The sequence below is a fragment of the Dendrobates tinctorius genome, unplaced genomic scaffold (genome assembly GCF_039654945.1).
Source record: "Dendrobates tinctorius isolate UK_male_01 unplaced genomic scaffold, ASM3965494v1 ptg000239l, whole genome shotgun sequence".
Classification (NCBI taxonomy): domain Eukaryota; kingdom Metazoa; phylum Chordata; class Amphibia; order Anura; family Dendrobatidae; genus Dendrobates; species Dendrobates tinctorius.
In genome coordinates this window covers 235,324-257,819 of record NW_027361906.1, presented here as the reverse complement: position 1 = coordinate 257,819, position 22,496 = coordinate 235,324, and the positions used below count along the sequence as shown (strand labels likewise).

Sequence of the window (22,496 nt, the reverse complement as noted above, 5' to 3'; positions counted from 1 at the left end):
AAAGTATGCCTGACCCCAGGGCTCAGATGGTCGGTGTGCCCGCCCCAACGCGCGTTTCGGAACACCTTCGTCAAGGGTGACATGATCTAATCTCCCAATTATTGAATTCCACGGTTATTAATAACAAGAACTGCATGTGTCACCACCATTTACTATGAGAATGATTTAATAGCCTATGTGCAAAAGGAGAAACTCTGCCATGGAACACTGAACAGGAATTTGCATCCTGGGGGACAGGATACATTGGAAATTTTCTATATTTAGACCTTTGGCAATCCTGTATTCTAAAGCGATTCCCATATTATTTATTTTATTTAATCTCGAGTCATACCGACTTGATGGATGGACGCTCTGCAGGAAGATCGATCTTGTATAACGTGGCATGGGGCGGCAGCAGTGGGAGAGTTACTCGTCTTTCACGCCCCGACACCTTACATGAAGGTGGGGGTCAGGCTGGGTGTGTGGACTTTGTCTACGAGGGCGCTATGCCCTTAATGCCGGTGACTTTGGCTGGCCAGTGTCATGATCCCAGTGCAGGTTTTGACCTGCACATCAGGGGTTAATGTCTTGAGCTCAGTGCAGGCTTTGACCTGCACACCTGGAGTTAATTATTGTGGCCTCTCTTTGGTTCAGGCAGAGCTTTTTATTGCCCTGAGATACTCCAATCCCTGTCAGTTATACTTTTGCCTTTGGCCGAGTGTTGTGACCCCTGTGTGCCTGTTCGTTGTCTTATAGCTTGCTTATATGGTTCTGATTCGGTTCTGTCCCCCGTTGTGAGTTTGCCTGTTGATTCTGTACTGTATATCTGCTTCTCTGGTTTCTGACTTCTTGGCTACGTCTTGACTATCTGTTCTGTCTAGCCCTTTGGTAATTGTCATGCTATCTCGTGCTTTGACCCCGGCCTGATCTGGTTTATTTCCCTGTCTATGCCTATTAGTAACTTTGTTCCGTAGTTACCATTTTAGGAGTTTTCCTGCAGCTCCTAACTCTTGGGAGTTTAGGCCACGCCCCCAGCAGTCACATGCTTCAGGTCCTGTGGGTCTGAAGCACGCATCTTCTCTGCTGCTGCCTGCTCCACAGGTATCTCTGAGCACAGGATGTCTTACAGCCAGGACCGGATGTTGAGAGGTTCAATAAGTGAGACCACCAGTCGACAAAAGCAGTTTTTTTACTGAACAGGAACTTGGTGGGAATTATGTACAATAGATTGTGGGTGCAATACTTCAAAAATGTTTACTTTACAACATGGAGCATCTTCACACACGGTCTCGCTACCTCTTCCAGGCTTACTTGCTTCTATCCCCAAGTTCCTCTGCCTTCACCCCCAACCCAGCACAGCACTACAGCCTAGTAAATGAGAGTCCTGTTCTCAACCCCCGTACATTATCCCCCTAGGGGAGCTAGTTCGCCACTATGGCCGATACTTAGCTTCTCTGTTTTCTGATGCCTTGGAACTACCAACCGCACACTCTCTTCTTCTCAAGTTCCCCGTTCCATCCTGCCCGTTACCTCTTTGAATTATAAATTTGGAGCCGTATCACTGTCCTGTCCCAGGACCCGTCACCAGTACATCACTTTGTCCTTCTGTTGCTTTTCTCATCTCTCCCCTGGATCATGCTATCCACTGCCTCGGGCTCCACTCACGTAAGGGACACCTACATCTTGCGGCTCTGCTAACTTGTCAGTCCTTAAGTCTTCTTCTACTGCTGGCTGGGCCCTGTCTGATGTACTGATAGGAAATCTGTATCTGTCCCTTCACTTTATCCCCTCTCACTCTGGGCTAGTCCCAGCTATTAACTCTAACTCTCCCTACTGTCGGGCAGAACACAACACTGTCACTAATAACGCACGTCACTAATAACATACATCACAATACACATTACAAAAATACATGTCTTCAAGGTGTATCATGGGTATTATGTCCATCTCCTTACACTTGTACAAGGATAGATAGGTTAGCCTGGGTCTTTTCCGCAGCTCCACCATTATTTTGATTGTATCAATCCATCGGGTTGCTGGTCTTCCTCTTTTCCTTGTTCTTTCTATTCTTCCGACAGAATTTAAAAAAAGAAAATCCAAGATTTTAATGTTGGCAAAGACAAAAATGTCCACAGTATGTGGTTTGTAAAGCTGGAAGTCTTTTAAGGGTTACATGCAATATTAAATTGCACTATTAAAAAATCCAAATTATCCCACAAAAAACATAATAATAATTTTATTTCTATAGCGCCAACATATTCTGCAGCACTTTACATTATAGAGAGGACATTCTAATAAATTACCTTGGTAATTTTAATGATTTTCATGTAAAGGGAAATGTATCACCGCCAATGTTCTTACCCAGAATACAATCAAATTACTGTAAAACAATATATTAAAACAATATTATAATAAAATGCATATTATAGTTGTTATAATCTGTTTTTCAAATTATTAGTTTTTTAAGCTTCTGTACATTTTATTTTACTTTCTGTACATACAGTATTGGGGCGGCCAACCTGCCTGAACAACTTTAAAAGCATTTAGAGATGTGCATTACAGCAGCCATGTGTTCCATAGACAGCAATAGACAGACTCTAACTCTTTCATTTCTATAGAAATGATTTTTTAGGTATCCACTGGGCGGAGCAAAGGTCATTTTGTAAAGGAGGGGAGGAGGTGAGCTGTGATATAACCTATTGTGAATGTGGATGCTGTGTTATCTGCTGTATATAGAGGTGTTATCACTTATCAATCATACAGGAGGAGGAGGTGAGCTGTGACACTATGTAATGTAAATGGTGGATCCTGTGTTAATTACTATATATAGAGGTGTTATCAGTCATTGTATGGGAGGAGGTGAGCTATGATATCACCTATTGTGAAAGGTGGATCCTGTGTTATCTACTGTATATGAAGGTGTTATCAATCATTATACAGGAGGGGGAGGAGGTGAGCTGTGGCACTATTTAATGTAAATGGTGGATCCTGTGTTATCTACTCTATATAGAGGTGTTATCAGTCATTGTATGGGAGGAGGTGAGCTGTGACATCCCCTATTGTGAATGGTGGATCCTGTGTTATCTGCTGTATATAGAGGTCTTATCAGTCATTGTACAGGAGGAAGAGGTGAGCTATGATTTCACCTATTGTGAATGGTGGATCCTGTGTTATCTACTGTATATAGAGGTGTTATCAGTCATTGTACAGGAGGAGGTGAGCTGCGACAACACCTATTGTGAATGGTAGATCCTGTGGATCCTGTGTTATCTGCTGTATACAGAGGTGTTATCAGTCATTGTACAGGAGGAGGAGGAGAGCTGTGACATCACCTATTGTGAGTGGTGGATCCTGTGTTATCTACTGTATATAGAGGTGTTATCAGTCATTGTACAGGAGGAGGTGAGCTGTGACATCACCTATTGTGAGTGGTGGATCCTGTGTTATCTGCTGTATATAGAGATGTTATCAGTCATTGTACAGGAGGAGGTGAGCTGTGATATTACCTATTGTGAGTGGTGGATCCTGTGTTATTTACTGTATATAGAGGTTTTAACTGTTATTACGCTGTCTGATAATTTTAAGATGACTGCTAAAAAGAACAGAAAGTATGAACCTAATATTAGGCATAGTAGCCATAGTGAAAAATCACATTTGTTATGTGATTGTATAATTGAAAATTGAATAAATTTATTATAACACCATTATAAAATAATCCAATTAACATAAAACGTGATTTAAACAATTGGTCTTTCTTGATGACACATTCCCTCTAGTAGGAATACTTGGGGACATCTTAATCTTAATATTTTTATTATTGAAGCCAATTTAAACGTTCCTTTTGTCAGAAATTTGTCATCACTCTCGGCAGCTCATCTCCTTATATAAAAAGGGCATGTGCTGTCGACAATTTGCATATCGTATTGGTTTCCCATACAGTTTTTTTTGTTTTGTTTTTTTGTAAAATTACAGTAAATTAGCCCATATCGACTTGTTACATTTTTTTTTCGATGGTCATTAGGGGCAGTATAAATTCAGCTTTACGGAAAATAATAATTTAATATCCATTACAAATATGAGATGTTGCTAGCATCTAGTGGTTTTCTTTTTTTTTTAATCAAATTTTGATTATTTTCAGGACTAAATAAAAATAAGCGAAATATAGAAAATGTGGAACTTGTAACAGATCTCCATTAATCGTGTCATTTTTTTTAAATTCTGATATTTTCTTATCGTGGAAGACTTTAGACCCCCTTTAACACCAGGCCCCTGCACCACTATAGCTACACTCTAGTTTACCGTCCCCACATGGGCTGTTCTCAAAGTTTTTTTAGAATTCTGAATTAGAGCAATAAGAAGTAATTAGAGAAGAGAAAATAATTTCCAATTATCAGTTTCACCAAATTTTGCAAAGAAAGTCGATTCGAAGGGAATCGATTCACCGTGAACCAAAACTACTCAAAAGCCTCCAATTGCACTGATAAGATGTCCACGTGTGATCGAACTGCTGTCGCACGATAAGTCTACATTCACACATTGAGTATTTGGTCAGTGTTTTACATCAGTATTTGTAGACCAAATGTGTGAATGTGGCCTAACTAGACTGATCAAGCAAGCATTCCATTAGGAAATTGTACCATTTCCTATGATGCAACCAATTGGTGCTCGGTTGTTCCGGTGACAATGTCAGCACCGGCGTCGGCTATCCCTGTGGTCATACCCCTGAGTTGTGGTTATGGTCTCTGCTGTAGATGTCTCCTTCTCAGATTACTATCAGGTTTGACGAAACGTATTAAGAATATAAAAAAAAATGATGAAATTCCAGAATTCAAAACATTGGTAAATCAAGGATTAGTGTAGAGGCTTAAAGATATTACACATTCCTTCCTTGATGGATGGACTTACATATACAAAACCCTTTATATTTCTTCTCTATTTTTTTCTAATATATTTATGTTTTAGTTTCAGATACAGGAGCTTCTCACTAAGTTAGAATATCATCAAAAAGTTCATTTATTTCAGTTCTTCAATACAAAAAGTGAATCTCCTGTATCATATAGCGTCATTACACACAGAGTGATCTATTTCATGGGTTTATTTCTGGTAATGTTGATGATTATGGCTTACAGCCAATGAAAAACCCAAAAGTCATTATCTCAGTAAATTAGAATAATTAACAATAAACCCCTGTAAAGGCTCCTAAGCATTTATAAAGGTCCCTTAGTCTGTTTCAGTAGCTCCACAGTCATGGGGAAGACTGCTGACCGGACAGATGTCCAGAAGGCAGTCACTGACACACTCCGCAAGGAGGGGAAGCCACAAAAGGTCAGTCACTGACACACTCCGCAAGGAGGGGAAGCCACAAAAGGTAATTGCTACAGAAGCCGGCTGTTCAGAGTGCTGTATCCAAGCAAATTAATGGAAAGTGGAGTGGAAGGAGAAAGTGTGGTAGAAAGTTTCTTCCTCTTCAGGATTTGAAAAATGCCCACAGGGAAAAAATAAAGTGTATGCGACTTATTTGATGCTTCTTCTGATGGAAAATGCTCTAAAATTGGCACTGTCCAATTAAAAGGCTTAAAAAAAAAAAAACACTTTAAGGAAACAAAAGTTAGCAAAAATGCATGAAAAATTCTTCAAAACTGCAGCTTCAGCAAACGAAAGAAACCTCAAAATAAAATTCCCCCAAGAAGGAGAATTTCCTAAAGTCGTTTCCACAAGAAAACTTGTCCATTTTGACCGCCTCAAAAACCTCTATGTGCGCAATCCCTGACCGCACTAGGCCACCAGGGATGTTGCCATTGACTCTCTTCTGCTCTAGATCTTTGGGGATGCTGACATTAAGGCCGGGGGTCACACTTGCGAGTGCAATGCGAGAATATTGCGCGAGTCTCTCATCAATACCCGGCACTCGGGACCGGAGCACTCAGCTGCATAGAAATACATGCAGTCGCACACTCTGGTTCCAAGTGCTGGCGGCAGTGCCGGGTATTGAGGCGAGAGACTCGCGCGGGTTTCTCGCATTGCGATTGCAAGTGTGACCTCGGCCTATAGGCGGGTTTCACCTGTCTGAAAACTTTGCTATAAGCTGCAGTAGTTCTATAAAAACAAACTGAGTATTGCTTCCCATCCCTGAGTCTAGCACTGAGTCTCCACCTATGGTAGGAGCCACTGAACTCACTGATTGGCACCGGTGCAGTTGACATGACGGCCCTGCTGCAGACATAGAGCGAGGCAGCAGCTGGGACTCAACACTGTACCTGGGGAGGAAGACTAACACTCAGTTTGGTTTTTTTTATAACTACTACAGCTTTTCACAAAAAAAAACTTACTAGCCTAGCCAGCGAAGATGCTACCAATGACCCCTTATTGCCTAAGATCACCAAGAATATTCCTGGACTGAGCTTTCATTCTCCAAATTCATGGGTAACCTCTATCAGTGAATAATGATTTTTTCATTACTGCATTACTGCGATAGCAGTTGGTACTTATAAGATTCTATGGAGTGGGAGGAGCTAGACGCCGACACAGACATTCTCCTGCATGTTCTCCTGAAATGACAGTTACAATTCTCCATAGAACATTATGAGCACCAAATGTCTGTCTTTGCCTCTAGCTCCCCCTTCCCCCTTATCTCTCCATAGAATCTTATAAACACCAAATGTCATCTCCTATCTCAGTAATGGGGAAAACTGTATCCACCGAATACAGACTTTACGCATGAATTGAGAGTGAAAGATCAGTTCAGGAGGAGAAAGAAGCAGCTTTCTCTGATAAGATTAATTACAAATGTGCTTAGTTTAGAGCCGACAACAGGTCACGTTTCCAGGATTTCCTTAGTATATTGCCCAGGTGATGGAATTATTGTCTGTGCAGGTGATGGAATTATCACCCGGGAAATACTATGGAAATCCTGAGAACATGACCTGCAGTTGGCTCCTCGGGACTGGAGTTGGGGAGCACTGCTCTAGAGGCTCGTTTCATTATACTATGTTATATGTTTTTGTAAAATGATCGGTGCTTTTCAATACTTATAAATATAAGTCACTCATATACTTTTTATTGCACTGTTTAGTCTCGGGGCGGTGACTGGTTTTCTCAGCGGTATCTCAGCTCTGGTGGTTACTGGTTGAGGTTGTTCCTTCAAGTCAATAAATTAATTCCTAAGTAAGATCTTATTGATAAGTGCAATAAAAACTCAGTAAACCGGCAGCAGTGGAAGTCACTTGATTGTATCTACTGTAAATCCCACGCCTTACGTGCAACCGTTAAAAAAAAAAAAAAAATTAGAAAGATTTTCTCCGCCAACCCTGCCAGGGATTTTCAACTAAACAGATAATGATGACCTATCCGGATGCAGGGACACATACTACAACTACTTTATTTACTACTGTGTCTTTAATTGAAAAAAAAATCCCCGAAAAACTATATTATACAAATGCACTGATATGCAAAGATGTATCTTTATGTACCTTTTTGATATCATTTTAGAGTATAATTTAGATCTTTAGGCAGAGAAAATATTTTATATAACAATTTAGCCTGTGGCTTACTGTTAGTGTTTCTGTCTCCCATATTCTATGGCTCACTGTTAGTGTTTCTGTCTCCCATATTCTGTGGCTCTCTGTTAGTGATTCTGTCTCATATATCCTGTGGCTCACTGTTATTTTTTCTGTCTCGTATATCCTGTGGCTCAATGTTAGTGTTTCTGTCTCCCATATCTTGTGGCTCACTGTTAGTGTTTCTGTCTCCTATATCTTTTGACTCACTGTTAGTGTTTCTGTCTCCCATATTCTGTGGCTCACTGTTAATGTTTCTGTCTTTATATCTTGTTGCTCACTGTTAATGTTTCTGTCTCCCATATTCTGTGGCTCACTGTTAATGTTTCTGTCTCCCATGTCCATACTAGAGGTTCTGAGTTTAAGTCTGGTAAAAAATAAGCTATGAGAAAAACAAATAATTTAATTAAATATAAAATGGCATCGACAGATGCCAAGAAAACATTCCTCCCAATGTCTTATGTCAGTACAGGAGAATTTACATGGACAGATCAGAGAACACACACTTCAGCGTACTGAGGTAGGAAACATGAATTCCATTGCATTCACTGCTGTATGTCTATGTGAGTGGTAGCACACATAAGCCACAGCACCATTAAAAAAGGAGACCACGCTCCTCTGTTCTGGGAATAGGTAGGCTTCCCATCAGTTGTACCCCAGCAATCATATTTCGCAGACAGCCAAGGACTGCAAAAGAAGGTAGGAGCAACCACTTGATAAAGTAGTCCCAGTGATCACATAACCATTAAGTTACAGGTGACTTGTCCATGATACAGGGTCTTCCTAGACTCAGCCCTGACCTTTTTTTACCTTGTAACTAGGACTGCTCTATCAGCTCCAGGAAAAAAAGCAATAGAAAACAGTTAAACCATAGCGGAATTCTTTTTTATATAATACTGTTTGAATGTAAAAGTTTTTTTAACTTTTTCTTTTTACGCAGTAAGGCCAGTATTTTTTAAACACCAACTGGGTATTTGATAAAAAGTGGAAAATAACCATGACATATTTGTATTAAAAGAAATGCTTACATGCAGAAACATAAAAAATGGTAAAACTGTAAAAAAAAAAAAAAAAATTGTAATGGTTAATAAGATTTAAAATGATGCCAAGGGTGACTGGGTTAAAGCAGTTTTAGATTAGGTATTTTTTTTTATCTTAAAATATGTGACACAAGAATGTGGAGATGGAGACTAAAAAAATGAGCAGTTAATAACTGATAAGTGAGGACTTGTGCAGGGAGCAGGACTCCTCGGCAGAGAATTCCAGAGATTGACGAGATTGTAGCGAGTCTATAGGAACCACAAGTATTAAGCAAGTTTATTGTCAAACGTTCTATCAACTGTTCACAAAGTATATGAGACGGCACTGTGTGAGAATTTGTGAAAGCGGTGATATCACTGCCTGCTGTTGTGGTACGGTGATTTCATTGCCTGCTGTTGTGGTACGGTGATTTCATTGCCTGCTGTTGTGGTACGGTGATTTCATTGCCTGCTGTTGTGGTACGGTGATTTCATTGCCTGCTGTTGTGGTACGGTGATTTCATTGCCTGCTGTTGTGGTACGGTGATTTCATTGCCTGCTGTTGTGGTACGGTGATTTCATTGCCTGCTGTTGTGGTACGGTGATATCATTGCCTGCTGTTGTGGTACGGTGATATCATTGCCTGCTGTTGTGGTATGGTGATATCATTGCCTGCTGTTGTGGTACGGTGATGTCATTGCCTGCTGTTGTGGTACGGTGATATCATTGCTTGCTGTTGTGGTACGGTGATTTCATTGCCTGCTGTTGTGGTACGGTGATTTCATTGCCTGCTGTTGTGGTACGGTGATATCATTGCTTGCTGTTGTGTTACGGTGATATCATTGCCTGCTGTTGTGGTATAAGACTGTTTATTAGTATTGGAACAATTACAGGGGTTGTCTGACTGTACTGAAGCCAGGATCGGCTTGAGATGGAGTTACAAGGAGTAAAAGTATATAATAACTATAAGTTTCTGAAAAAAAAATTTTATACATTTTTTTAAAAAAAAATTTCAGCTTTTTCCCCGTAACTTACCTATAATAGTATACTTTTTTTTTTTTTACTTAAAATGGTATACAAAGATGTATCTTCTGTACCAGTATGATATGCCTTTCAAAGCAACAGAATATAGCGTATTTTAGATCTTTAGGCACATAAAATGCTCTCACATCTTACAGTGCTGCCTGTGGCTCACTGTTAGGCTGTGTGCCCACGTTGCGTTTAAGCGTTTCCGCAGCGCTTTTAGAAAAGCGTTTCTGCTGCGGAAACGCTTAAGAAAAGCATCTAATGTAATAGAATGGAAAACGCACATGTTGTGCTAATGGTGCGTTTTTTTCCGCTACGGAAACGCTTAGCGGAAAAAAATGCAGCATGTTCATTAATTGTGCGGAATCGTGAGCGATTCCGCATAATACACTAATTGCAAAAACGCATAGGAAAACGCATGTCAAAACGCTTGACAATCGCGTCAAAAACGCGTGTCAAAAAGCGCATGCGGTTTCCCTGGCAAGGGCATGCGTTTCTGCTCAGGAAAAAAACGCTTGAAAAACGCTACGTGGGCACATAGCCTTAAGGTTCCTGCCTTCCATACTAAAGGTCCAGAAGTTAAATACTGGTATATTTATATTAAATCTAAATATTTATTAAATTATATATTCTTATATTATCAAATATAAAAAGGCACCTTCTGAACATAGACAGATGCGGGAGGTCCACTCCATGTCCTGAATCATCGGAGGATCTACACAAGGAGATCACAGAACACAGGGCAATGAATGAGAGACAGGCCTGTTCTGTGATTGTTGAGAGCTTGATAAATCAGATTAAGGTCCTCGCTGGAACCCCGCGTGCCTGTGCAGCAGAACTAGCATGAGAACTGGTCAATTGTAAAATCATTGGCAAAGATTTTTGTGGGTTTCTAAGTGAACCAGTACATATTACTGCTCAACTTGTATTATACTGGCAGTGAGGTACTTTAAATTACTTAGTACTTGTGTGCATGTATATCAGCATTACTTATGTGCTATATGGCAGTATTATTTAGGACATGCAAGGCAATATTATTTACCTACTGTATGTAGTGTATGGCAAGATAAAATGAAGATGGTAATAAGGTGCGTTCGTGTGGCGCCCCTGAGGGTTCAGTCACCACAGAGGTACTGCACCTCCTCCTGAGGTGCCCCACCATCCAGGTAAGGTGGAGACACCTGACCACACTCCAACACCTGCATCCCACACAACATAGTAGTGTAGCAAAGCACCTTTGGTGGCTCCCTGCTTCGAACACGAAGCGTGCTGGGAGGCGGGTGGAGCTGAGTTTAGTTTGCACTAAAAGAGCGGGAAGAGGATAGGATTTAGTCAGTTAGTCACAGGAGTCTGACGAGGTCAGCCTGTGGAAGGAGATCCCCTGAGTGGGATGGATGAAGGAAGTGCTGCAGCCGACCTCAGTGATCTGGGTCCGCTGGCACAAGAAAGCAACATTGATAGAAAGCCTGACTCTCCATAAGAAAGAAAGGATTGATACGGAACGTGAGGAGAATAAGAGAACAAGGACCAGGGTGAGAGGGGAACCCTTCCCAAGTTCTAAGAGGAAGGCCAGGGTCCGGTCCCCGAGGTTGCATGGATACTAATGGTCCTGCAGCAGACACCGGAGGAATAGAAGTAGTGACCACTTTATTCCCACACAAGACTTGGGGGAACAACAGCAACGTGTGTGAGCCGGGATTAGGTAGAAGGAGTCCCTGAAGCAGGCTACAGCTGTCTGCCATACAAGTAGAATTCTTAGGAACATCTGACAGGAGGAACTCCAGTGTAGCTCAGTACTGTGAGTACTTCACTCAAAGGCGCTAAGAGAGAGACGTTCAGAAAAGGCACATATGTTGGCGGAGTGTTGGAAAGGAGTACTTCATCTTGCCTGGAAGCACCTGTACCACAACAGACTGTGAGTAAAGCTCTGGAACTACATGCCCTGGTGTCCTCCACTTATTCCTGCGCCAGCCTGCCCGACACTGCTACATCCCTCCTGTGCCCAACACTACACCATCTAAGTGTCACTTCACCTACACTGCCCTGGGACTACAGCCTTGACTGTGGAGGGCTATAACATCATTGCTGCACTACACCATCTGTCCCAGAGGATCTGTCTGCAGCGTCGGCTTAACATTTGCCGAACACCACAGGTGGCGTCACGAATCACTTATAAACTTTCACCACCATAAGCACACTGAAACAACCCCTTTTGCAATGGAGCCCCAGGGCCATGGACCGGGTCACTGCTGCTGAAAACTCCCGTTGAGAAGATCAACCGGCCCGGTACCGAGTACCCCACGGCCCTGGTGAGTGAGGGCGCTCCATTCGCAGCCCGGGGTCCACCATTCGCAGCCCGGGGTCCACCGTGCAGAGATGTTAACTGCTGCTCGGTAATGGCGGACACTAAATGGCGGTATCGCACTGGACACACGTGGGTTAAACGCCACCCAGTATGTAGTACCAACGGACCGTTACCGCATAACACAGATGCCGTACCCTGTTAACTGTTACAGGGCACAGCTGAGTCAGCGCTAGTGTATGGTCACAAGACTCTTCCCCAAGGACGCAGGGTAAGAGCCTCTCTAGACAAACTAGGCACACGGCGTCACACCTGTGAATGCTACTAATAGACGCTGGCTACTGTGGAGTGCAGACCAAGTGCACAGTGGTGTACAAGCAAAGCCACTACTTGGCGCTGAAGCTAGGCCCTGACTCTGCCTCCTACCTGAACTATCGGCCTCGGCACTACCTGGCAAGGCTGACCAACACATGTATACCAAGGGTAGGGGTTTCATAATGAGTCAGTCACCAGAGACATTCATACGTGCATACAACACTCACTCCAAATTGTCTATACTAGCGCACGGCTGTTTAATTTTTTTTTAATTTTTTTTATAACTGCAGCCTTCCGGGACCTTCCTGATGGCCCAATCCAAGCTGCTTGAGGACCTGAGCATGTGAACTCCAACCACCAATGAGCGGTCGTCTCACGGGCATGCTCAGATGGCTTCCATTCGTCCCCCTCACGGATGCGAATCAGGTTGTAAGCACCTCGCAGATCAAGTTTAGTAAAAACTCTCGGTCCCCGCAGCCTATAAAATAGCTCAGATATCAGGGGCAGAGGGTACTTGTTCTTAACGGTGATGGCGTTAAGACCCCTGTAGGCTATGCATGGACGTAGGTCTCCGTTCTTCTACACAAAGAAGAACCCCGCCCCTGCAGGTGACACTGACTTCCTAATGAATCCTCTAGCCAGATTCACCTGGATGTACTGAGTCATTGCCTCCATCTCTGGGAGAGATAGTGGGTAAACTCGACCCCGGGGAGGCTCAGCACCAGGCAAGAGGTCAATAGGGCAGTCATAGAGGTGGTGAAGCGGAAGGGTCTCCACAGCCTTCTTGGAGAACACGGTTATCTCTGTAGTAGCAACCTGAACGCACTCCCTCTGACATCTACCCTCACAGAATTTACTCCATCCCAGAATTCTCCCTGAGGACCACTCTATATGAGGGGAGTCGTATCGTAGCCATGGTGTCCCTAAGAGGACCTCATCAATTCCCTCGGGAATGACTAGCAGGGAGATGATCTCCTGATAGGATGGAGACATGGATAGAGTAAATGGGATGGTCTGATGCGTTCTCTGATGGCAGTGTCGACCCATTTATCACCCGTATGGTCATTGGCTTGGCAAGCATCACCAGAGGAATTGTGTGCCGTCGGGTGAAGGCAAAAGACATAAAGTTGCCCTCCGCCCAGGAGTCCACGCAAAGCTCTACCGTATGGGTGGATGGGCCAATGGTAATGGTCCCATTGAAGGACAGTTTGGAGGAAAGTGCCGCTGTGTCCAGTGAACCACCTCCTGCGGTCACTAAATGGGGATGTTCTCCCGACCGCTGAGGAAATCTGGAGGCAAGATGTCCTGACTGCCGCAGACATGACAGACCTTGAGTGCACGAGCGGTCCGGGACATAGATCCCGCTCGTTACACCTCCATGGCCCATGTGGCTGGACGCCTGGACCAGAGATTCCAAAGGTTTGGCGAAGGTGGGAGCCAGCCGAAATCTCTGCCTACACTGGACTCGCATCGACCTCCGTTTTAATGAGCATGGACGAGCCCTGTGTAAGTGCCAGCAGTTGGAGCGTCGTATCATGGGAGACTTGTTATGAATGGGTCACCGAGGAGGAGAGCAGGCCCAGGCTAAGCCACAGAAAACCAGAGAGGTTGGTAACTTAGCGGATTGCAGACCCCTGATCCTATCCAGACAACTAGTAGTAGCCGTGGAGCGTACCTACGGTGATCCTAGATGCCTCGGCACAGCCGGAGGGCTAACTAAGCCTAAAGCAAGAAAGGGGAAATCTAAACTGCCCCAGAGCAGACCCCAAAGGAATAGATAGCCCCCAAACATATATTGTCGGTGAGACAAGATGAAAACACAAATGCAGGCAGGAAAATAGACTGAGCAAACGATGGGGCCCACACTGACTAGACAGGAAAGGAAAGACACTGTCTGCAATCACGCAAAAAAACCAACACGTCTGATGCACAAAAACACTGAAGTCGCACGACTTCGCCCCCACTATATCAGCACTCTGGTATATTCTGAAAGCAGAGCAAAAAGAGACCAATCTAACAGGGGACAAAACAAACTGGCACAAGCAGTAACATATGGGCGGTGATTCAGCACAGCCCCAGCCGGAGCTGGCTGACCCACACAAAACAGAGATATGCAAACAGAAGAGCAAATGAACCACTTAGCTGAACAGGCAGGGACAGAGCTGGAGACATCAGACCTCCTCAGGAGGAACAGGAAGAAAATCACCAGCAGGGATAGAGGGAGTCTGCTGTCTTAAATCCCAATCTGAAACCCCAGATCTCCAATCGTCATCATCATTATCAGGTGGCAAGCCTCTGTCAATCAGATCAGCTCCATTACCTCCAGTAACCACCAGAGGGAGCCCAGAAAGAGAACTCGCAACCCCTCTATCAATCTGACCAGCTCCACTACCTTCAGTAATAACCAGAGGGAGGCCAGAAAGCGAATTCACAACAGAGACTCAAGGCCCCAAAAAGACCTGTTTCAGAGTGCTCAGGAACCGTGGAGCACTCTGTACCACATGATCGTCACGCTCCCACAGCGGCGCTGCCCACTCCAACTCCCTGTCCGACAGGAGGGATACTATGAATCCCACCTTGGTCAGCTCTGAGGGGAAACGTGAAGCCAGGAGCTCAAGGTGTATAGCCCACTGGCTAACAAACCCCCTACATGACTTGCTATCACCAGAAAACTGATCTGGCAGCGGAAGGCGGGATAAGGTCGGAACAGGGGTGGCTGTGTACAAACTGGCTGCAGCCACGCTAGCAGCCTGAACAGCTACTGCGGTAACATGCACGGCTGAGTTTGTACGCTCGAGAGCTGACAACCTGCCCTCCAGCTGCTGGATGTGCCGCTGTAGTTGCTGTTCATCTGCCATTACTAGCCAGACCCTAGCGCTAGTATAATAATAATAATAATAATAATAATCTTTATATAGCGCCAACATATTCCGCAGCGCTTTACAGTTGAACAGTTTCAAACACAACAGTCATAAGTAACAACGTTAACAATACAATAATTAAAGCGAAATAAGACGACCCTGCTCGTGGGAGCTTACAATCTACAATGAGGTGGGGGAGATACAAAGCACAGGTTTGTATTTACAATGATGTATTTACAATGATGGTCCAGTCATCTTCAGGGGGTGGGGGTTAGATGGAGATAGTGAATGGGCTACACACACACAAACATAACATGACTTTGATTACTAAATGTGATAGGCCGCTCTGAACAAATGTGTTTTGAGCGAGCGCCTTAAACTATGCAAATTGTGGATGGTCCTAATATCTTGGGGTAGAGCATTCCAGAGAATTGGCGCAGCACGGGAGAAGTCTTGGAGTCGGGAGTGGGAGGTACGGATTAGGGCAGAGGTTAGTCGAAAGTCATTTGCAGAGCGCAGCGGTCGGTTAGGCCGATAGACAGAAATGAGGGAGGAGATGTAAAGGGGTGCCGCACTGTGGAGAGCTTTGTGGGTGAGAACAAGTACCGTATTTTTCGCTTTATAAGACGCTCCGGATTATAAGACGCACCACAATTTTTGAGGAGAAAAATAAGAAAAATATATTTTTTAATAAAATGGTGGTGCCTCTTATAATCCTTGCATCTTATTGCTTACCGGGGTTGGTGGCTGCGGTGTAGCGGGGTCCCAGGCTCGCTGCTGGAGGAGGCAGGCGTGGAGTGATGCTGCAGGCCGCATTCAGGGATGAGGGGGCGCTCCGATGTGTGCCGTTGCTGCTGCAGAGTCTTGTGCTGGTGTCAGGTTTCTCCACTTGTCCGGCGGTTGGAGGCCAGTGCTGCGGGTGCCTCCGATGCGGCGTTGTGTGCCCATCGATGCCCGGGGCTCTGCCGACATTGTTCGACAGACCAGAGCCCCAGCATTTCCTCGGTTCCCTGTATACGTGCGCTGAAGTGCCGGTAAAAAAAAAATGGCCACCGGCGCGTGCGCAGATGGGATCTCGGGACCCAGTTCTCGAGAGATGAGATTTGAAATCTCATCTCTCAAGAGCTGGGTCCCGAGATCCCATCTGCGCACGCGCGGCGGCCATTTTTTTGCAGGCACCACCGCGCGCACACAGGGAACCCAGGGAAAATGGCCGCCGGCGCGTGCGCAGATGGGATCTCGGGACCCAGCTCTCGAGAGATGAGATTTCAAATCTCATCTCTCGAGAACTGGGTCCCGAGATCCCATCTGCGCACGCGCCGGCGGCCATCTTTTTACCGGCACACAGAGAACCGAGGAAATGCCGGGGCTCTGGCCTGTCGCACAATGTTGGCAGAGCCCCGGGCATCGACGGGCACACAACGCGGCACCGGACACACCCGCAGCAGCGGCCTGCAACCGCTGGACGCCCCCGATCACAGCCTAGGTAAGGCATGTCCGCTTTGTAAGACGCACCCCTGTTTTCCCCCCAAATTTTGGGGAAAAATAGTGCGTCTTACAAAGCGGAAAATACGGTACTTTGAATTGTACCCTGTAATGAATTGGCAGCCAGTGTAACGACTAGCGAAGAGCGGACGTATAATGTTGGGGCTGGCGGAACGCAACAAATAAAATGAAGATGGTAATAAGGTTCGCAGCCCGGGATCCACCGTGCAGAGATGATAACTTCTGCTCGGTAATGGCAGTATCGCACTGGACACACATGGGTTAAACGCCACCCAGTATGTAGTAGCGACGGACTCTGTTGCTTCACAGAGCCACGATACAGCATAAGACAGATGCCGTACCCTGTTAACTGTCACAGGGCACAGCTGAGTCAGCGCTAGTGTATGGTCACAAGACTCTGCCCCAAGGACACAGGGTAAGAGCCTCTCAAGACTCACTAGGCACACCTGCGAACGCCACTAATAGACACTGGCTACTGTTTAGTGCATATTGTCTATACTAGCGCATGGTCGTGCAATCCTTTTATAACCACAGCCTTCCAGGACCTTCCTGATAGCCCAATCCAAGCTGCTTGAGGACCTGAGCATGTGACCTCCGACCACCAATGAGCAGTCATCTCACAGGCATGCTCAGATGGAGAAAAGCAGGACTTAGCTCCAGGAGCATCTGCTCAACACTGACTAATGCTGCATGCTATAGCTGAACTTGGGGCAGCAGCAACCAGACACATAGCATTACCCTGAGCAAGATGCTGGGACCCATGTCTGTGCTGAGCAGTAACCTCTGTGGCTGCAGAAGAAGGGGAGACTACTGAGGCCATGGCTTGAGATTCCCCCATGCAGTGGCAGGAACTCATAACCTAACACTGTGTAAGACAGTATTATTTATACAGTTTATGGAAGTATTATTTATGCAGTATATAGCCATGTTAATTAAACAGTATTAAGGCAATGTATGTACATATTATTTATGCAGTGTATTTTAGTATTTAAACATTGTATGGAAGTATCATGTATGCAGTGTGTTAGGCATCAAGTTCCCACCACTGCACAGGGGGAATCTCAAGCCATGTCCTCTGTGGTCACCCATTCTTCTGCAGCCACAGACGTTCCTGCTCAGCAGAGACGTTGGACCCAGCATCTTGCCAAGGCTAATGCTAGGCATCTGGTTGCTCTTCCAGGCTCAGCCATTCTACCATGCATGAGTCTGCTTCGAGCAGACGCTCCTGGGACTAAGTCCTGCTTTCCTCCTACTGAGCATGTCCGTGGGACGGCCTCTCATTGGAGGTCGGAGGTCATATGCTTGGGTCCTGTTGCTCCTCCGATTGGACCACCAGGAAGGTCCCGGAAGCCTGCAACTATAAAAGCTTAGCATGGCTGCCCGGCCATGTGCTAATATAGAAAAAGATTAGACCATGTGGAGTGAGTGTTGTATGCATTTATGAATGAATGTCTCTGGTGAATGACTCATTAAGAAACCCCTTCCCTTGGTATGCATGTGTTGTGCAGCCTAGCCTGTTAAGCTCCCAGGCTTAGGTGTAGGTAGAGGCAGAGTCAGAGACTGGCATCAGTGTCCACCGGTGGCTCTACACGCCACGGTGCACTAGCTCGACACGCCATCATAGTGTCTATAGTGGTTTCCGCAGGTGTGACGCCGCGTGCTCAGAAGGTCTAGAGGGACTCTGACCCCGTGTCCTTGGGGCAGAGTTCTATGACCTCATTATGTGTGCTCCCTTGCCGTGCTCTGTGAGTCCTAACAGACTCCGGCATTTATGTTCTGCGGTAGTGCGGCTCTGTGAGGTAATACACATCGGGTGGCTATTAACCTGCGTGTGGTCTTTTATACCGCCAGATAGCATCCGCCATTACTAAGCAGCAGTTTACCACCTCTGCACGGTGGACCCCCGGGCTGTGAACGCACCTTACTATCATTTTATTATTTGGTGCGTTCCACCAGCCCTAACACAGTGCCTGGTAGTATTTATGCAGCGTATGGTAATATTATTTAGGCATTGTATGGCAGTATAATTTATGCAGTTTATGGTTGTAGTATTATTTAGGCATTGTGTGGTAGTATAGTGTATGCAGCGTATGGTGGTATTACCGTATTTATGCAATGTATGGCAGTATTTAGGCAATACATGGCAGTATTATTTAGTCAGTGTATGGCAGCATTATTTAGGCATTGTATGGCAGGATTATTTATGCAGTGTTTGGCAGTATTACTTAAGCATTGTATGGAAGTATTATTTATGTACTTATTGGTAGTACTATTGCATTAGTATTCCTATGCTGTGTAAATGAGAAAGTGAGCATTCAGCTAGTGGTTCTCTTAACATTAACAGGTGAAGCCAGAAATCTCAGGAATTTGCTTATTATCAGGACAGTTGAAAAACAGAAAACAGTCGGTTGTAAGAATGCGACTAGTAGATAATTTCCCGATCATGTTTTGGTAACACACGCTTTCTCTTTTTTTTTCATTGCAGCAACTTCTGACCAGCGACAATGACTGCAGCTGTACTCGCGATTACTGAGACGAAGTGCATCAGGTATGTTTTTACATATATTCATATATATAAATTTGTGTTACAAAATTTGAAAAATCCATTAATAATACAATGATTTTTTTTTAATCTGCGGCTTCTTGCAATCATTACTATGGAAAATGGTCACACTACTGGGAATAGGCATGGCCTATGGTTTTAAATGAAAATTTGGGTACGGAAAGTATTCAGACCCCTTTAAATTTTTCACTTTGTTTCATTGCAGCCTTTTCATAAATGCAAAAAAAGTTCTTTTTTTTTTTCTTGTTAATGTGCACTCTGCACCCCATCTTTACGGGAAAAAAACAGAAATGTAGAAATTTTTGCAAATTTATTAAAAAAGAAAAACTGAAATCTCACATGGTCATAAGTATTCAGACCCTTTGCACAGTATTGGGAATGATGCAGCAAGTTTTTCCACACATAAATCATGAAAGTTTGAATCTCCCATTTTTATCCCAATTTTAAAATAAAAAAAAAAGTAAAATAAAATAAAAAGCTTGATCCGTAGTGATGCCTCTATAAAAGTCAGATCTACTAAAATATAAAATTATTTATTTATTATGGTAAATTCGTAAAGAAAAAAAATGAAAAGCCCGCGAATTTATTAAGGCTCCAATCTACTGTAAAACCAAGAGACGTCCATTTTCGGCAGCTCGAGGGGCCACGGTGCCATCTCCAGAAGGGTCGCCTTCTCGCTGCCTCCGCACACAATGATCTGATTGTGTCTGAGCTCGGGATGTGTTGTGTCATATCAGGAGGAGCACAATTGTGCAATCCACAAATCTGCACCTAGAAGGACGTGCACTGTACAAGTCGCAGATGTCAGTCACCGCACCATCCTGGAGTTACCACATCTTCTTTCTCTGCTGAAATTTTGCAAGATGTCTAATAAAGGAGTTGTTACGCAAAGACGACCCTTCTCTAAAAAAAAAAAACAACTTGTCACCCTGGGTCCATCTCATTGAACCCTTGCCACTCAGCTTATACAGTCATGGCCAAAAGTGTCGACACCCTTGAAATTGTTCCAGAAAATGAAGTATTTCTCCCAGAAAAGGATTGCTATTACACATGTTTATTTCCTCTGTGTCTATTAGAACAACACAAAAACACAGAAAAAAAAAAGTAAATTCGACATAATTTCACACAAAATCCCAAAATTGTTGGCACCTTTCCAAAAATTGTGCTTAAACAACCTTTTTTCAAGCATCAGATGGTCGTTCAAACTCACATATGGCAAATGACAGGTGTGGGCAATATGAAAATCACACCTGAAACCAGATAAGAAGTGGAGAAGTTGTGTCAATCTTTGCATTGTGTGACACAATAAACATGGAGAACAGAAAGAGGAGAAGAGAACTGTTGGAGGACTTGAGAACCAAAATTGTTGAAAAATATCAACAATTTTTCTGGAAGAAATACTTCATATTCTGAAACAATCTGAAGGCTGCCAATGCTTTTGGCCATGATGGTATAAAGCTGGGGGAATATTTGTCTGCCCTTGCATTGCTCCTGTTCATGCCTTCACCAAGTTTTCCAGAGCAGGGGCTGATTTTACTTTACCCCTTTAGAAAACAGAGCAATTTTTCATTTTATTGCTTTTGTTGTTTTCGCTCCTTTTTTCCAATAGTCTTAGCTTTTTTTTTCTCCCATCCACATAGCAGTATGAAAACTTTTTTTTTTTTTTTTTTTTGCAAGACCAGTTCAATTTACCATAGACTGTTGTGAGTTCATTTTCCCCTTCGTCACTGAGGTCTGGTGAACTCCCTATTCTGGTAAAGGAAGGTAATGAGCCTGATTATCAGGCACCTGAGACTAATGATGATGACTGGCTGAGTGGAGTCACGGACTGGATATAAGGCTGCCGACACCCTTCTGCCCTGCGGGTGATTTCTCTGTGGACTTCTAGGAAACCAGTCTGATTCCTGCTCCTCCAAAGCTAAGTTTTTGTCATGATCACGTGTGTCAGGACGCAGATGTTTCCGCAAGGCGAACCCATGTGACACACGTGACCCTGGATACACCGCCTCCAGTGGGGCGCATTTAAATAATAAAACGTGCAGGTGGATACGCCGCCTCCACCTGGCGAATTTGGGAATTACACGTTATGCATACATATATCTGGAAACACCGCCTCCAGTAAGGCGCATTTAAATAATAAGGGGGGAACCTGGGTAACTTTAACAATGGTGGGCCCTGCGATAGGGAATGGAGAAATGGAGACCTCCTGCACTCCCCTGAGCCAGTGTCCCTACACTCCTCACATTCCCTAAACAGGCTCCGCACCTGTCGCCGCACGCGTACCTTAACGCCCTTGCTCGCCCTGAGCCTAAACCCTCACTAGGGAATAGGTCGGTGCGGAGACTAATCCCACCACTGCACTAATAACACACATGAGGAAAGAGACAATACAGGGGAAACACCACTTATCTTTGCTCTGTTGCGTGCGCTCCTAGCAACAGAGCCCACCACCTGTGTGCATCTTCTCCTCCACCCTGATCCATCACATAACTGGATCCGTCACCATCGTGCAGCCTGGGAGCAGAGTCCATCACCACTTGCAGCAGTCCAGTACACAGAGTCCCAAGATGAGTCCAGCCTCTGCCAAGAATCCAAGCATGCTCGAGTCCAGTTCTCAGCAACCAAGTCGAACATGCTGAGTGCAACTCTCTTCCTAGTCGCCACTCCTCTAAGCCATGCCCGCACTTCCCGCCGACACCACAAACTGCGACTCCACCAAGCCATGCCAGTCCTTCCTGCAGACACCATTAGCTGGCACTCATCCTCTCTGGCTGACTGCGCAGGACTCCTATCCCGCTCCATCCTTCCACCAGGCTCTCCAACAACTCAGAAAGAAATATCACCAGCAGTGAGTGAGCACCCTGAGCACACCTTTATAGGGAGTCCCACCTGATCCATAATTAAGTGAACATTAACCTAAACCTAAGGTGCGATACCGCTAACCACCACCGGGGACAGTCAAAACACCTTTGAACTCAACCAAAGTAAAAAAAGTTCACTTTGTGCTTTTAATACCGCCAGATCCAACACTGGATCATGACAGTTTTCTGCTTTGCCTTTTAGCATTTGTGTTTTGTTTTTGTTTGCCTTGCTTTTCTGGATTCTGCCATTCCCTGCTGGGGTGAGCTGATTCTTCTTTTGCCTGTTGCTCTGTCTTCAGAATATTCCTGAGTACTGACATAGTCTTTTTGAAGCCTAGCGTCTTCAGGGCCTTTTTCACTGTCAGTCTGTTGGCTCTTATTTTCATAGGGTTTTTCACGGATTGCAGACAGCAGCCTTCCTGTCCTTTCCTATCTAGTTAGCTTGGGCCCCATCTTTGCTCAGTCTATCTTTCTGTCTGTGTTGTGTTCTTTCTTCTTGCTTCACTGT

At 44.6% G+C, this 22,496-nt stretch overlaps 1 protein-coding gene across 6 annotated transcripts in view; it reads left to right on the top strand.

Moving 5' to 3' along the window:
* The window catches only part of TLR5 (toll like receptor 5), an 81,655-nt gene that overhangs the window by 33,573 nt on the left and 25,586 nt on the right, over window positions 1-22,496 (top strand). For 3 of the 6 annotated variants that reach the window (XM_073556769.1, XM_073556765.1, XM_073556768.1), the window contains exon 2: window positions 19,050-19,112. In XM_073556769.1, the coding sequence (XP_073412870.1) occupies window positions 19,069-19,112 (44 nt within the window). In that variant the 5' untranslated portion in view covers window positions 19,050-19,068. Of the gene's footprint in view, window positions 1-17,893; window positions 17,986-19,049; window positions 19,113-22,496 lie in introns of those variants that run through there. The other 3 variants (XM_073556767.1, XM_073556764.1, XM_073556766.1) reach the window with 3 other exon arrangements.